The 16,972-nt window shown below is 41.3% G+C and overlaps 1 protein-coding gene across 4 annotated transcripts in view; it reads left to right on the plus strand.

Annotated features, from left to right (window-relative positions):
- The first annotated feature begins 2,385 nt into the window (after positions 1–2,385).
- The window catches only part of BICRA (BRD4 interacting chromatin remodeling complex associated protein), a 54,786-nt gene continuing 40,199 nt past the window's right edge, over positions 2,386–16,972 (plus strand). For 2 of the 4 annotated variants that reach the window (XM_075186883.1, XM_075186887.1), the window contains exon 1: positions 14,412–14,626. In XM_075186883.1, coding sequence (XP_075042984.1) covers positions 14,539–14,626 — 88 coding nt within the window. In that variant the 5' untranslated portion in view covers positions 14,412–14,538. Of the gene's footprint in view, positions 2,526–14,410; positions 14,627–16,972 lie in introns of those variants that run through there. The other 2 variants (XM_075186886.1, XM_075186884.1) reach the window with 2 other exon arrangements.

The raw sequence follows: 16,972 nt of genomic DNA on the forward strand, positions 1-16,972 counted from the left end.
TTCCCTCCCTGTCCTGTCAGTACAACCCCATATAATCCTAATTTACCCCTTTATCTCAGTACATCCCCTATATTCTCCATATACCCCCTTATATCAGTATTCCTTCCCTGTCCTGTCAGTACACCCCAATATATTCCTAATAACCACGTATCTTAATATCCCCTATCTGTCCTGTTAATACACCCCACCTATATTCTCCAAGTACGCCCTTTTATCTCAGTATTCCCTCCATGTCCTGTCATTACATTCCCCCATATTCTCCAAATACCCCCTTATCTCGGTATCCCTCCCTATTTTGTCAGTACACCCCAATAAATTCCTAATACCCCCGTATCTCAATATCCCCTCTCTGTCGTGTCAGTTCACCCCCATATTCTCCAAGTATGCCCTTTTATCTCAGAATTTCCTCCATGTACACTCACCACAACACCCATATATTCCTAATTTACTCCTTTATCTCAATACACTCCCCCTTATTCTCCAAGTACGATCCTTTCAGTACTTCTTCCATGTCCTGTCATTACATCCCCCTATATACTCCAAGTACTACTTTATCTCAGTATTCACTCCCTATCCTGTCAGTACACCCCAATATATTCCTAATAACCCCAATTTATTCCTAATAACCCCGTATCTCAATATCCCCTCTCTGTCCTGTCAATACATCCCCAATATTCTTCAAATAGATACTTATTTCAGTATACCCTCACTGTCCTGTAAGTACACCCCAATATATTTATAATATCACTGTATCTCAATATCCCCTCTCTGTCCTGTTAATACACCCCCCCCCCCATATTCTCCAAATACCCCCTTACTTCAGTATCCCCTCCATGTCTTGTAATGATAACCCTCAAATTCTCCAAAGATCTCCTTTTTTTTCTTCCATCCTCCATGGCCGCCATTACAATAGTTAAGCCCTTCTAGCTTTAGGTAGGGACAGTAAATTAGAAACGCCCCCAGGTAGTATATAGGGCAGTTCCTCCTCTTTCCCTGTGTCTTTTCCTGTCTGTAGCTGAAGTTAGAGAACACAGGTAGAGTAGTTTGTTCTTGTTTTTTGTCTGTATAGAGGCTTACCTGCTGGAAATATACCGGCAACGCACTGCTGATGGTGTAAGCCGAGGAGAAAGGTTGGCTGCCCGAGGAATGTTAGCTGCTACCTTTTGGTAGCAAACACACTACAAGATCGAAGTAGTTATTTAACAGTTTAGTAATACTCTTCAATATTGGTACTCTTGTAGAGCCCATGGAGAGGAAGGAAGAAAATAAAGCCAACAGTATACAGTCCGTGGAGCCTGTGACAAGCCATTATCTCCAGATTATGGTGGGGTCTTTTGTTCAACATGTATTTCCTAGCCACAAGAAGCAATCCCCATCCAGAAATTTAAGGAAGTGATAGTATGACTAATTCATTTTTGACTAAATAGGATTTATATGCTATGTAGGGAGTGAAGAGAACAAGGTCCCAGACAAGTATGGACTTAGAGGACAGGGGCTCCCAGTCATAAATGGACTCTTCAGAACAATGATGGGCAACCTGATACCTCTCTGGGCCTCATGGTGCTGCCCTCTAACCTACAAAATTGCAGCACATTACCCATAATCTCAGTAATAAGTAGTTAAAACAACATATTTAATCAAAGAAAGAGACGCCTATCTGTAATAACATCAGCAGGTATTTTAAACAAGTGTTACAAGCTATAACCAACAATTCTGACAATAGAGCAGGAAGGAGCTGGAGGGCAGTAAGTGAAGACATTTGTTGTCTGTGACTGTGTTAGAGGATATGGATAAACTCTATAGTAGTGATCTTGGAGATATTAAATAGTAGCCTAGTCTATTTAATGTGTAGAATGTGGAGATTCTACTTAGACAAATATCTACATTTATGGGGATGAATGAAACATCACCCCCCCCCCCCCCCTCCCTCTGCAGCTTAGAGATCCCTCTTTGAGGGTGCCCAGGTTCTTCTCTCACCACAAAGTTCCAAGAACAGAAGGGAAAGATGCTCTGGTAATCCCATGGACAAGTAGGGTATGTATTCCCTATGTTTCCTCTCATTGCTCGCACCCTGCAAAAGATTAAAAAAAAAGAAACAGCAGAAGAGTCATAGCAATCCTTCCATTATGTTCATGAAACCCGTGGTTTGCAGCAGCTTGGGAAATGCTTCAAGAGAACTGTGGTGTCTACTTCTTCGGCCAGTCCTCTTACACAAAGGTCCAATTCATCATCATCACCATTTATTTATATAGCGCCACTGATTCAACTTTTCATTCAAATCCAAAAAGACTATCTTTGATATATGGATATTGAACTGTGACTGCTCAGAAGTAAAAGAGTCTTAGCGAATGTAATTGACACACTTCTGCTGGCAAGGAAAAATAATCCTTTGGTGGTCTATTATAAAGTTTGGAAGAAATTCATCATGTGGTGTGAGCCGCAAGTGGATCCAGACTCAGCTGCTATTGTACATGTTCTTGATTTCCTGCAGGACGGCTCTAGCTAAGGACTCGTCAGATTTAAAGGTACAAGTGTCTGCACTCAGTGTCTTACTTGACAACAAGCTATATGGCTGGTGTTTGTTTACCTTACCTAGTATTGTTTGGATACATCCCAATATAATGGTTGATATGGAGGATGGAAACGGATAGAAGCGAATTAGACCTAGAGATAATTGCTTTTCCTTGAGATACTCCATGGCAGCCCAAATTTCTCACCCATATTACCACTTATAAACATTTTTTGAGAAAGAGTTGGCACTAGTGATACAGAATACAAATAATTCTTAATGTTCAACAATAAAAAAAAAAAAAAATTTGTAAACAACATTATTGTGTCCCGTGCAATTTATTTTCTTTCTTTCTTATAACTCAGCCGTAAGAAAATGTATAAATACGTTTTACGGCCATCAACAGCTATGAGCTTCTTCTATTGTCAACCCAAGTGTTGAGAGATGGTTAGGGAGACCAAATGGTTTCTTTAGATGTGGAAAACTTAAATGTACCACTTGTGGATTTGCAGATCACAAGTGCATCGATTTCACTTCGTTTATATCAGATGAAAGGTTTCCATTTGATAAGTCTTTGGACTGCCAATCTACCTTTGTTATCTATTTGATGAATTGCAAGTGTGCAATTCAGTACGTGGGTCGAGCAATAAGATCTGTGGGTGTACAATTCCAGGAACACCCATGTAACATATTAAAAAATGATAGAACCAGGGCCGGTGCTAGGGTCCTTGGCGCCCTAGGCACACATTCACATCCGCGCCCCCCCCCAGGCACACTTTCACAATCCGCGCCCCCCCCTCCACACGTCTTTACTTGCCGCCATAAAGCTGCTCCTCTCTGCTCCGTCTCCTCCCCTCCACTCACTGACACTGTCAGGCCATGATCATGATGTCACGCCCGACAGTCAGTGAGTGGAGAGGAGGAGACGGAGGAGAGAAGCGTCGGTGGTGATCCATAGCCCCTTCCCCCCTCCCCGTGGAAGCTGTGCGGCGGCCCTGGAAGGTATGGCCAGCGGTCGCCGGACAGTTTTAAAGTAATTTTAATTCTGTGGCGCCCTCCAGAGCCCGGCGCCCTAGGCAACTGCCTAACCTTGCCTAATGGGAGCACCGGGCCTGGATAGAACACATCGTTTATCTACACATGTCAACTTGTGTCAAGGGGGTCAACTAGTTGGTCTGAAGGTTAGTGCCATGGAACAAATCGGGATCACTAAGAGGGGAGGTGACAGGTTCCACTTGTTATGTAACCGTGGATTTTTAGACACCACAGGGTTTAAATGACAGTATTGAACTGAACCATATTTGATTGTATGTTTAAGACTGCACTTGCTGAGATTATTTATAGTTATATGTATTTTCCTAATATACCCTCCCCATTTTTTATTTTTTTCTTCATTTTGCCACGATAGTCATATATGGGACGACCGCTTTCTAGTCCAATATTATTAAGCCTTCTACTTTGTGCAATTTCTCTGTGTGGTTTTTACACAAGTTGTCCTATCAATTCAGTTGGTCTTCGCTAGTGACTATGGCCTATTTTTGGGGGTGAATCTCGACCCCTTTCCTCTGTTTATGTCCAGCTTGTTTTTTTAATAAAGATTGCATCCACTATCTTTAGATTGTTGTATGTATATCCTAATTCATGTCAGCCCATATTTTTATAGATATGTCGCACATATCAGATTTACATGGCTGCCCTCGTATCAAGTGCATCTTTATACATTTTTATACGTTTATATATAGACTTGATAATGGAATTATTATTGTATTTTACTAATTATGACAACCAGATCTGATTATCCCTTTATTATTTTTCTTATATCATTATTATTGTCAGTTGAGGATTGTATTTTGTTTACTGTATTTTGCATTTTAAGCATGCTATTTTTTTAAAGAGATATAATTGAATTGATCTAATAATACCAATATATATTCTAATGTGTTTACATGGTTTATTTGTTTTTATTAAAGTATTTGATTTGATGGGGAATTTGAGCCTTTCCATATTTTTGTGATTTGTTATTCGCTGGTTACCCGATTTTTTTTTTTTGTGTGTGCAAAGGGAATTACTAACATTTTATGTGACAGTATGGTGCCTTTTGTTCTCATGCACTATTTTTATTTGCTTATGAAAGAATAGATGTTAATATACCAGAACTCGACTGGGAATGAGTTATAAGGTGGAATTTAAGGATGTTATATACAAACATGACTCTATTCCCATAATTGCATATCATATGTGAATATACTAGTTCACGATCCTCAATCCCATGATGTGATCTATGTAAGAGCTTCTATCCGTTTACTCTGGTAACCATGACAGCGGCAGCTATAATTCTACGTGGGCCGTACTTTTCAGATATTATGAATGGAGACCCTTATTTGATTGGCAGCCACGGATCATGTGATCATCGGAAAGACCATTGGCGGATTCAGGTCAGGTGACCGCTGTACCCTGATATGCACTCTAGTTATGCTGCTGCTAAAACGGCTTGTCATGAGCCGGGAAACGCGTCAGGATATCAGCAAACCTGTTTGGTGCAAATTGTTGTTTCATTAAACCCCGGGGTTAATCTACTTAGCAGCAGCTTCTGGTGCTGCAAGTCACTTGCTACCTGACTAACCAAGGGATGGATGTTCAATATATCTTACTCTACAGGCTGGAGGAACGGAGAAGTACCAACTGTGCTGTTTGGAAATAATTTCTCGTACACATCCTGAGTTTTTCTTTCTAATGTAGATCTGATACACACAAAGCTGTTATATTAGGGTGATACAGCCTATGAGTATTTAAAATTTGCTATTTCAAATCCACTATCCCATTTCTATGTGAACTTTGTCTACTTTGATGAGGATTTCATTTACTAATGAAGAACGTCTGGAGCTGGACTGTGTTATTATGTTAAACACCATGATTTGATTTGTTATATTCCATCAATACATATCTGCCTTTTTATCTATTAAGACTATGTCTATATGTACTAATTGATTTTTATTAAAGAGATATTGTTTGGTTTTAAGTTTAGCGCTTTCTCTTTTTTATATTGTTGATATACAGGCTTCAGAGCCTGTTTGAGAGCTGCAACTTAACCAATAGAATCAAGTTTTATTTCCACATAAGGTCAATTAGCGCTAATCGTATTGTGTGTTGTACTTCATGAGGGTGTCTAAGTTGGAGGAATTGATCAAAGTTTTTGAGAGTAATATGGAACCAGTCCTGGAAGTCAGAAAATGTTGCAAAGAGCAGGATCGAGAAACATTATTTAGAGACCTAACACCTCCTGCCAGCCAGGGACCAAAAGCCAACAAACTTTAACAAGTTCGAGTTGTCAAAAATGGGAATCACTGGTGAGGAGAAAGGGGCTAGCACAAAGCATTTATTCGTGCAATCCCAAATAGACAAGGAATGAGTCACCCGTGAGTGAGAAGTGCCACGAAAGCCAGAGGAGAGAGGAGTGTGTCCCAACACCTGTGCTTTCCATTTCAATTGTTGACCTAGAGCTGTAACTTTTAGCTGTCACAACTTATGCTTAGAGTACCTGCTAACTTTGGCGCAACTCGAGTAGAAGGTGCAGAATCTAACGTGCCCCTGGTTTTCACCAAGAACCCCCGCAAGGAAGTATGGGCTCCGCCGCAGGAGACACGCAGGTCACGGTCCTTCACTGAGTCATATAGCAAGGCACAGAATGAGAGTAGTCAAGTGAGCCGGTTTGGTAATGTGCTGGCAACGAGGCACAAGGGAGCATCGAGAAGAGAGGTCAAACAATGCCAAGTCGGTAACTTTAGGGAGCGAACAATGCACAGGGGAAATCCAAAGGGGTAGTCAGACAATCCGGGTAGTAAGGGCACTGGAGATCAAGGGGTAGTCAGACAAGCCAATATCGCACTAGAACGCTGCAGCAGGAAAAGACCTGATACTCTGGCACAGGCATGGGGTCAGGGGCTGCCTTAAATAGTGCTGACAGCCAATGGAGAGAGAGGCGACAGCGCTGTAATCGGCCGCCCGCCGGAGATTAGAAATAGCGTCCCATTGCTTAGCAATGGGACGCGCATGCTCAGATGAACCAGCTGGAAGTCTTGCGTCTGGTTGCCTGGCAACCAGACGCAACCGGAGCAGAGACAGGCAGCCATCCCAAAGGAGCAGCGGGGTGGCGCCTGACAGTATTCCCTCCTCTCCTCTCATCCCGTTGATTATAAAATTCTTTAAGTAGTACAGGAGCGTGTAAGTCCTGTTTGTCCACCCAGGACCTCTCTTCTGGACCAAACCCCTTCCAGTGAACTAGAAATTGTATTTACGGCAATGTAACATGAGAGAGTCCAAAATCCGACTGATTTCATATTCTACACCAGAAGAAGACTGCACGGGTGTAGATCGAGAAGGAGGCTGAAAGAACTCGTTGAGTAGTAGGGGTCGTAGTAAAGAAGCATGGAAGGTGTTGTGGCATTTGAGGAGGTAATTTTACTTTGTAAGAAACAGGGTTAATAACCTGTAGGATAGTGTAAGGACCAATAAACCGAGGAGCTAGCTTCATAGACGGAACTTTAAGTCTCAAATCCATGATGGATAGCCAGACTTGGTCTCCTACAGCAAGAAGTGGCATAGGTCCGCGGCAGCGATCCGCAAAGGTTTTGTGATGTTGGGTGGCTTTAAGCAATGCTGCTTTAGTCCTAGACCAAATAAACGAAAACTCCCGGAGGAGCGAGTTAGCATTGGGAACCGTGGAGGCTGAAAACACAAAAGGTTCCGGAAAAGTAGGATGAGTTCCGAACACAATGAAGAATGGAGAAAATCCTGTAGATTCATGGACATGCTGGTTGTGGGAGAATTCAGCCCAAGGAAGAAGTTGAGATCATTTATTCTGATTATCAGAAGTGAAGCACTGTAGGAAGGTCTTCAGGTCTTGGTTTATCCGTTCGGTCTGGCCAATGGTTTGAGGGTGGTACCCTGAAGAGAATTTTAAATCAGTACCAAGGTTCTTACAAAAGGCTCTCCAGAAGCACAAAGTAAACGGGACCCCTCGGTCAGAGATGATCTCCTTGGTACAGCCATGAATCTTCTTAATCCCGGCGTGACCAGCAATGCATGAAGAGTGTGCCCAATGTAAGGTCTTGAGTCGTAGATAGATAGATAGATAGATAGATAGATAGATAGATAGATCGACCAGGAGGGGGGGTACAGGTCTCAGTTCTGGTGAGGGCTACTATACTAGAGGGATCAATGATGGGTTGAGGTTCCAATGGGGTCAAGCGATCCAACTCATCAAAGGACCGTGATAAAGCATCAGCTCGTCCGGTTTTGGCGCCTGGACAAAACGTAAGGACCATATTGAATCGTACAAAGAAGGGTGCCCAGCGAGCCTAATGAGGGTTGAGACAGCTGGCTTCCCGGATGAATATAAGATTCCTATGGTCTGTAAACACAGTGACTGGATGAAGAGTGCCCTCCAGTAAATGACGCCAATCCTCAAGTGCGGATTTGATGGCCAGAAGCTCCTTATCACTAATTCCATAGTTATTTTCACTGGGAAGAAACCGTCTGGAGAAGAGTCCACAAGGAGTGTGAGTGCCCAATGATCTTTGAAAGAGAACTGCTCCGATACCGATAGATGATGCATCAACTTCCAAGAAAAATGGTCGTTCCTGATCAGGTTGAGCAAAAACTGGGGCAGAGGAGAAAGCGTTCTTTAAAGCTGCAATGGCCTCCGGAAACCAAACTATGGGGTTAGTGTATTTCTTGGTTAATGCTGTGATGGGTGCAATGATGGTAGAAAAGTCTTGGATAAATTGTCGGTAGTAGTTGGAAAACCCAATGAATCTCTGAATGCTTTGAGACCCTGGGGTTGGAGCCACTCCAGCATAGCGGATACTTTAGCTGGATGCATCCGTAACCCCTTGCCGGAAACAATGAATCCAAGAAAAGACACTTGTGGAACCTCAAAGATGCATTTCTCTAATTTGCAGTAGAGGCAGTGTTTGCGTAGTCTGAATAGGACCTCTTTGACCTGTTCACGATGGGAGGAAAGGTCCTTAGAAAACACCAAAATTTCATCCAGATAGACTACAACTGAAGTATACAATAAATCCTGGAAGATCTCGTTGACAAACGATTGAAAGATGGCAGGGGCATTACAAAGGCAGAAGGGCATTACGAGGTACTCAAAATGCCCGTCCCTGGTATTGAAGGCCGGCTTTAATTCATCTCCACTTCAAATATGAATCAAATTGTAGGCTCCTTGAAAGTCGAGTTTAGTGAATATCTGGGAACCGCTGATCCTGTCAAACAAGTCGATGATAAGGGGTAAAGGGTAATGATTCTTAACAGAGATGTGGTTAAGGGGACGGTAATCAATACATGGGCGTAGAGAATCGTCCTTCTTCTTAACAAAGAAGAACCCTGCTCCAGCCGGAGAAGACTTGCGATTGAACCCTCGTTTCAAATTATCTGCAATGTATTGAGACATGGCTAGCGCCTCAGGTCGAGACAACGGAGAGATCCCACCCTTGGGAATTGGTTGACCAGGTGTTAATTCGAACTGTATGGCGCATTGGCTCAGAAAGCCTCTGCACCGTTCTCCATCTCCATACAGTCCGGGAACCGTAAGTCGGGCAGTGGGACACGTGAATATCTATACTCTTATTGTATGCTATTTATCCCACCTGGCACATGAATAGATGTATGTCCCCATGCCATTTGTGGGACCTGTACCAGTAAAACTTCTCTGCATGACCTTTTGTAGGATTGTGGGTCTAGACGCATGGTTCAGAGAGTAAAAACCTAACTTCAAAGTTTTTCTTATTTTAACCTTTTTATAGTGCCAACCTACTACACAGGACAGTAAATAGGAACATTGATATTATTTTTGCCAAATAACACATTAGGACTACCCCTTCATCGATTATTTTAATATTTTTCTAAAATGCTGCTTAGTCTAGACTCATTTTTTGTGTTACCATTGTACATTTGACTTTTTCTTTTTATTGGTAGAATTGCGCTTATAATTTTTTTTTTCCCTGTATTAAGTGTACCTAAGGTGGAAAAAGCGGCCCATCGAAAGTATTGGCCAAAGCAACGACTCTGCCACTTCCAAGTACATGTAAAAAGTCCTTTGGCAGCTCACGGTGGCGCAGGAATGTTCACGTAAATGTGCGCTGCGCTCTGCCTTAAAGCTCATCTTAAATAACATGTCCCGTAAGACAATCCTGCCTACCTCAAATCTAGCTGGGTATGCCATTATCCACACAGTATCAAGGGGTGCATAGAATGACATCACAAAATGTAATTTGCACTGCGACTACACATTTTTGTAACATTAAGTGACCTTTATTGTCCTTGCTGCAGATCTGATGTAGTGCGATTCAGATTGCCCTAAAAGGGTATTATATTTATTGTCAGCCAAGTATATCTTTCTAATCCTAAGGGGGAGATTCAATTAGCCGCAAAGTGTTGTGCGGACATCGCCCTGCGCACACTTCTGGCTGTTACGGTAGAAGTCATCGCTCATTTCATTGCACCTCTATGGGTCGCGAGGAAAAATTAGCTGAGATTCCTGTCAAATCTCCGCCATGAACAGTCTCTGGAATGTCCGTGAGACACTTTGCGGCTCATTGAATTTGAGATTCAACTAGCAGCGAAGTGGCGCGCGGACATCGTACTGCGCTCACTTGCAGCTGTTGCGGTAGAAATCTCTGCTCATTTTTCCTCGCACCTATATGGGGCGCAAGGAAAAATGAGCAGATTTCTGTCAAATCTCCGCCTCGAAGTCCCTAAGACTATCTTCATAATTTTAAGATGCACACATCCAAAGTAGTCCAGAACATATTGAGGGATATTTAAAATAAGAAAGTTCCAAATCGCACAGACTGCCATATATTGCTAAAAGAGTTTGCATGTTCACGGTGACTCAGTGGTTAGCACTTCTGCCTTACAGCACTGGGGTCATGAGTTCAATTCCCGAACATGGTCTTATCTGTGAGTTTGTATGTTCTCCCCGTGTTTGCGTGGGTTTCCTCCCACACTCCAAAAACATACTGGTAGGTTAATTGGCTGCTAACAAATTGACCCTAGTTTCTCTCTCTGTCTGTCTGTGTGTGCTACGAAATTTAGACTGTAAGCCCCAATGGGGCAGGGACTGATGTGAGTGAGTTCTCTGTACAGCGCTGCGGAATTAGTGGCGCTATATAAATAAATGGTAATAATAATAATGTTCTTTCTAGTTTGTGTCAGAGTTCATATCAAAAGTGGCTGTAATGCTGTAGTTATAATCATTAAGTGTTGCCTGAGGTTAATATTATTTGAGAAGAAATAGCAAAATTTGCACTTTTTTGTGAACTGCTCTTTTTATAAATATCCTGCATACATGTATATGTCATATATAAGTCAGGTTTATAGTTTAATAACACAATACTAATCTCTAATAGTACATATTAGGACATTTGCATATGCAGATGTGTGCAGTCAACAAGAGAGATGCCTTCTAACCACAGAGAGCTTGCACTCCAGGACTGTCACAGGCACTGTGATCCAGTATAGAGAGAGGCTCTCAATTTATATATGTTTTCGCACCCAAGCTGCGCCCAGCCCATCGCTGTCACAGAGAGGATGCTATGCCATTCAAATCCAGCCAATGGTTACTTACAAACAAACCCACTGCACCTCCCCCTTGATTAATTATTACACACGGTGGTCAATCACTTTCAACACGCCCAATCGGCCAGCAGGGTGGCCAGCGAAAGCCCACCCACTTCTCTCCTGCCTAAGCCAATCAGAGGAAGTTGTTGCCTCTCTGGCAGAACCAGTTTATAATGGTTCTAGTTAGGACCCTTGCTTTAGGTGGCTTCTTCATTGCCTGTACAGAATGTCACAAACAGGTCCTTTTCTATTCTGAAAGCTGAAGGGATTGAAATCTTGTTAGAGCCAGTGTAACAGCATAAGCAATGTTTGAACAGATTATAATTATATAACACCAGTTTAACCGACAACATTGTATAGCATGTTTAAACTTATATAACAATTGTAAACAGTTTACAAAGAACAGACAAGTATGCAAAATTATTTCTCTGTTAGTGTTAAAACACATTTGGTAAGTTGTAATTCCAAAAAAACTTACAGAAACCAATGCAGATAAATATTTGAAAAAACAAAGATAATGGCGCTGGGAAAAAAGTGGAAAATCAGATAGAAGTAAAACATGAAATAGGCTGATAGTAACATTTCAAATGTAAAAACAGTTTAATATTGAACAATCAATACAGCAAAAAATTCCTAATAGGGATATATAGAAAGCTGGTAAGCAAATATTGGGAATAGACTCCTCGGAGGTTTCAATTGAGAAACATGGATGTAAGATCAGTCTATGCCAAACTAGATCTATATATAGTCACAGACAATGATTCATAAAGGGCTAGAAATTAAAAAAGCCCAATCCAAAAGGTGTATAGAGTCTCCAATGGGTTAATCAAACTTGTGTCCAGATGCATCAAAACACAGAAGATACTGGGAGGAATGTTCATACGTGTTAGTAAACAAACCGCCATCCGGACAGCACTAGACTGCGAAGACAGTGTATCACTCTTAGGACATCGTTCTTACTCACAGCTGTACTCAGAAAATTCCGCCGTGGGAGTCCAAATGGTCGATGCGGTACAGTGAGATTCACACGGGCTAATCCGTTAATAAAAGTCATCCATGTATACTCACTGACTCTTGACGCATCACTTGACCAAGCAGAGTCCTGTTAGAACGTGTAGGTGCACCTACTAAAAGTCCTGTCCGGAAACACAGACGGTAGTACACGCTTCCTCCTCAACTTTGATTCCTCAATCCTCCGTGAGTATAGGAGATCCTTGATTCTCAAGCACTACTCCCAATAGCTGGTAGCTGACGCATTTCGTCCCCAAGGTGGGACTTTCTCAAAGCTTACTCTCCAATGCTTTAGCTTGCCTTAAATAGAGACTCAAGTAGTCACAGTAATTGAAGCCATCCACATCATATTACTAGCAAATTATCCATGTAAAAACACGGAGAATTAATTCCTTCAGATTTAACATCACGATATAAGGGAACAGTATACTTATAGACGTACCAATAATGAATAAATATCATTATCACCTCATCACATATTGAGATGGATTCTTAAAAACTGTATATGATAAAAAAAATATATAAAAACAAATTATAATAATACAGCCCATCACATAACAATCACTAAATGAAGAGCCTCCTAAATATCAAATAAATATTTGAAATGCGTAATATGTCAGTGATTTATAAATAATAATACTGTACAGCAAGAGAAGTTGGCACTTTATAAATATATAATAACACTTATGTAATAACATAATAAAAGTAATATCAGCAGGGGTGATAGTAAAACTAAAATAGCATTTGCTGCACATTAGTGCTAAGAACACACTAATAATAGGTCTATTGAGAGAACTAGGTTGACCAATTTGTAGAAACTAATAAATGTATAACAGAGTTCTGCATAAACAGCACACACAGGGCCTGATTCGTTAAGGAACGTAAATGCGGGTACATGTTGTATTTGCACAAAGTCAATGTACAGTAAGGGCGTGCCAAGCTCAAGTACATGCAGCAGCATCCAATTCAAGCTTAGGGCATCTCAAAGGTACGTGTTTCTGTCTTATCATTTGCACCAGTTACAGGTCAGTTGTAATTGCTGAGTGATAGTGATGGTGGCATATGCATGCTATAACCTATGTTTGCAATCAGGTGCAACTGTAAAAATTTACTTTATGTTCAGTGGACAATAATAACATCCATATAAATGTATTTTATTGCGGGGGGGGGGTGTGAAATATATATATTTTTAATGTTTGTTTTGTCATTAATGACTATATTAACAGGTTACATTAACTGATTTTTTTTTCTGTGCATACTGGGACTTTATATTCCACATGTGTATTGGACGTATCCTTCAGTGAATTGTTTGTTAGAGCAGAGCGGACCTAGACCCGTATTCAACAAGACATATCTGCAGATCCCCTCCTAGTTGAATACAGACTGTGTGTATGCCTGATTAAAGTGCCTTGAAAGACAAACACGATTTACATTTGCTTTGTGTGCTTTATTGAATCAGGCAGTCTTTAAAATTGCTCCTAATCTGATTAACAAGTGTATATATGTATACACAGTTGTCACAGTGGAAATGTAAAAATTGGTATGGAAAATGTAAGCGATATATATATATATATATATATACACACACACACACACACACAGGTAAAACTGGAAATTTAGAGGTAGTTCCATTTTCCATACCACCACTTCTTCCACTATATATATATAATATATATATAATATATATATATATATATATATATATATATATATATATATATATATATATATAACTAGATAGATAGATAACCATGTATCTTGGTGTATACAGAAAATTCAAGTTTTAGCATGCATCTGTTCTGCTAAAACCTATGTGTCCTACGTTACCAATTACTTTCAATTAAAATAAAAATAAGTTTGGGAAGAGCTGGTAATGACTCCACGTTACATGCTGCAATGTACGTTCCTGAACTTTTGCATTAGCTTAGTACTTAGTACTCCGCACGCAGTTGCAGGAGACAGTTCACAGACTGTGCATCTAACGACATTGTCAGAGGCAGCATCTGACTGCAGACTCCACACACTGTCAATGTCCCACAAAGTTTGCAGCATGGAGGGAAAAATTCTGGGCTATCAGCTACCGGCCTCATTTGCATGCAAATGTAAGCAGGCTGTGCCCCAGTGTGAGCGCAGAGTTCCCCCCAGCCCTTCCTATTTGGGTGGATTCCATTGTTTTGGAGGAGGAGAGAGGTGGGAGGGGACAGATGAGTGGGAAGTGAGAAAAAAAAAAAAATAACCCTTTTTCTTTCCTCCAAAAAAGTGCAATTGATTTGCAGGTATATATTTTTTTGGCCATTAATGCATGTGGTCCTGGAGGGGTGCGAGCCTGGGGGGCGCCCCTGTGCCGGCTGAGGGTGCCCGGATGTGAGCAGGCTCTGCCGTAAGCCTCTATGTGTCTAGGCCACTTGGGTCCTTGCATTGAGAGCCCGTGCTGGGATGACTTGGAGACCCCGGGCCGACTGCTGCTCAAACACCGCGGTGAGTTTGTTACAATTGTAGCAATTTCTCTTTAAATCTGTATAACTCTGTCTTACCTGCACCCACACCAGGAGCCAGGGATGGGGAGTGAGGGGGAGCACCCAGCCCCCCCCTTGCACCCAACACCACCCCCTCTCCCCTGCATCTCACCCCCCTCTCTCTCTCAGATCAGGGGCTCTCCCTGTCACGTCTGCAGGATGTAATGGGCTTTACATGGAAGGGGATGCAGGATAGTGGGGGGGCTCCCCTGGATGTATGGAGGGTGCCCCCTCTCTGCAAATCTGATGTCATTGAGTTAGGATCCTGTTGTCTGTGGCCTTGTTATTTACGTCGACTCTCTGTGTAGTGCAAACACATCACACTGGCTGTACACACACATATAACATGGGGATGGCCACTGTGGTTACATTGCACTGAGATCCCCTTGGCAGTGGGCTCCTGTGATTTGCACTGTGCAACACAGATCCTGTGCAATTGAAGTGACCAGATTTTGCCAGCTCCCTGCAAACAGACTCACTACTTTTTTGTCTCATATTATGCTCATTGGGTCTTTGCTTTTTTTTACTCTAGTATATGAATAACAGCGGAGGGAACATTGACAATTTGAGGTAGTAGGGCTGCATACAGTATTGTATCTCCTGTCCCTAAGATTAAGGGGGGGGGGATCCTTGTTACCCCCCCCCCCCCCCCTCTCTTGCACAATAACAGCTCCTGAAACTTGGTAGTATGAGGGCTGGAGAAATTTGTCCAGTCTCTCTGGTTGCAGTATATGATAGCTGTCTTTATACATTTCATATTGATGCAGGATTATTTGTTGCAGTGTTCTAGCATCACATCTAGTGACTGTGTGTGAGGATATCAATAAAGTGTCAGAAATAAAATAACTGTGCCACGGTATTATCTTTCATTATGAAGAGGATCAAACTATTTCCTATGAGTTGCATCAAAGTTATTTAGTAGTAGAAAAAAAAAATGACAGGTATCAATTCTAACACGTTGCCATGATATAATATTGTGGAGAGATACTGCAGTTCTCTAATGTTTTTTCTGTGATAGAACTATGTACTTTGATTACTTGGAACAATCTGTCTGTAGCTTACAAACTCTCAGTCAGACCCATTCTCTACTTTTCTTTCACTTTCATGTATATTAGTTACTGAACAGCTACAGTATATGTTGGTACTATATCAATAGAGGAAAAACACTAAGGTGTCATAGGGCATGTGAGGTAAAACATTGAATTTGAGTGCAAAAGGTGATGTGTTGTGACAATATTGATCTGGCGATCTGTGGTGCATATATTGGTTAGAAATATTGTGATTGGGAGACGAGGTTCATATATGAGGAGAGAACGTTATACTGGGGGTCCACAACACATATTTGGATTAACAGAGAGCATCACGGGACATAAGTAAGGCTGAACCATTGGACTTCCTGTGCATATACTGGGAGCAAAACTGTCATGGTGGCTGTACTGTCAAGCTGGTTAGTGACAGCTTAGTGCTGTATTTGGAATTGTGTGATTGAATGAAAAGGTTAAACTTAATTGGAGAATGTTGTATAGTGATTATATGAAAGATGGCAAGATCTACCTATGTAAGATGTGGAAATGATATTATGGGGGGCTACAAGCTATGTTCTGTAACAAATTGGACAAGACAACCCCTCCCTCTAATATTTTAACTCTTCGCACTTATGTATGAATAGAACGACTTTGTATTTAATATTTTTACCATTTACCTAGCTGGCCAGCAGCTTTGTGGACCTAAGGTAACATAAAATACAGCATGATAAGCGCATTTATAATGCGTATCTCTGAAAACCGCTGTTATGGACAGTGTGTGTGGTTATAGTCAGTTTAACGGCATGAAAATACTGTGTGTAATTTACACTCTGTAACCATGTTCTAAAGTGGACATTGTTACTTGGTGATAAGTTTAGTGCATTGCAGATGGTAGCATCTGATGCATTAAGATATTTCCTTTACAAAAATGACATTATTAGGGTCAAGATGTTGTTTGTAAAAGGGGAAAGTGTCCCACTGTAGGAGGAACAAATCAAACTCAAAAAATGATTTTATTGTAGAAGGTGAGCTGTGCATTTTTTATAGTTGTTCGCTGCATGCTGCCGTATGTATGTGGATGGTTATCACACATCTCAAGTCACAGACTTGCATCAATAGAAAAACTGCCCTATTATGTATGTATTGCTATATACTTGTTTTACCTCTTCACATAATTGTCTCTGCACAGTGCTGCTCACTTAGGTTGGGTATACACTTCATAAATATTCTCCTGATGCGATATCATTAACGATATTACCAACAACAGAGTAAAGGGAAAAAGA

The sequence above is a fragment of the Mixophyes fleayi genome, chromosome 9, assembly GCF_038048845.1.
Source record: "Mixophyes fleayi isolate aMixFle1 chromosome 9, aMixFle1.hap1, whole genome shotgun sequence".
Classification (NCBI taxonomy): Eukaryota; Metazoa; Chordata; class Amphibia; order Anura; family Limnodynastidae; genus Mixophyes; species Mixophyes fleayi.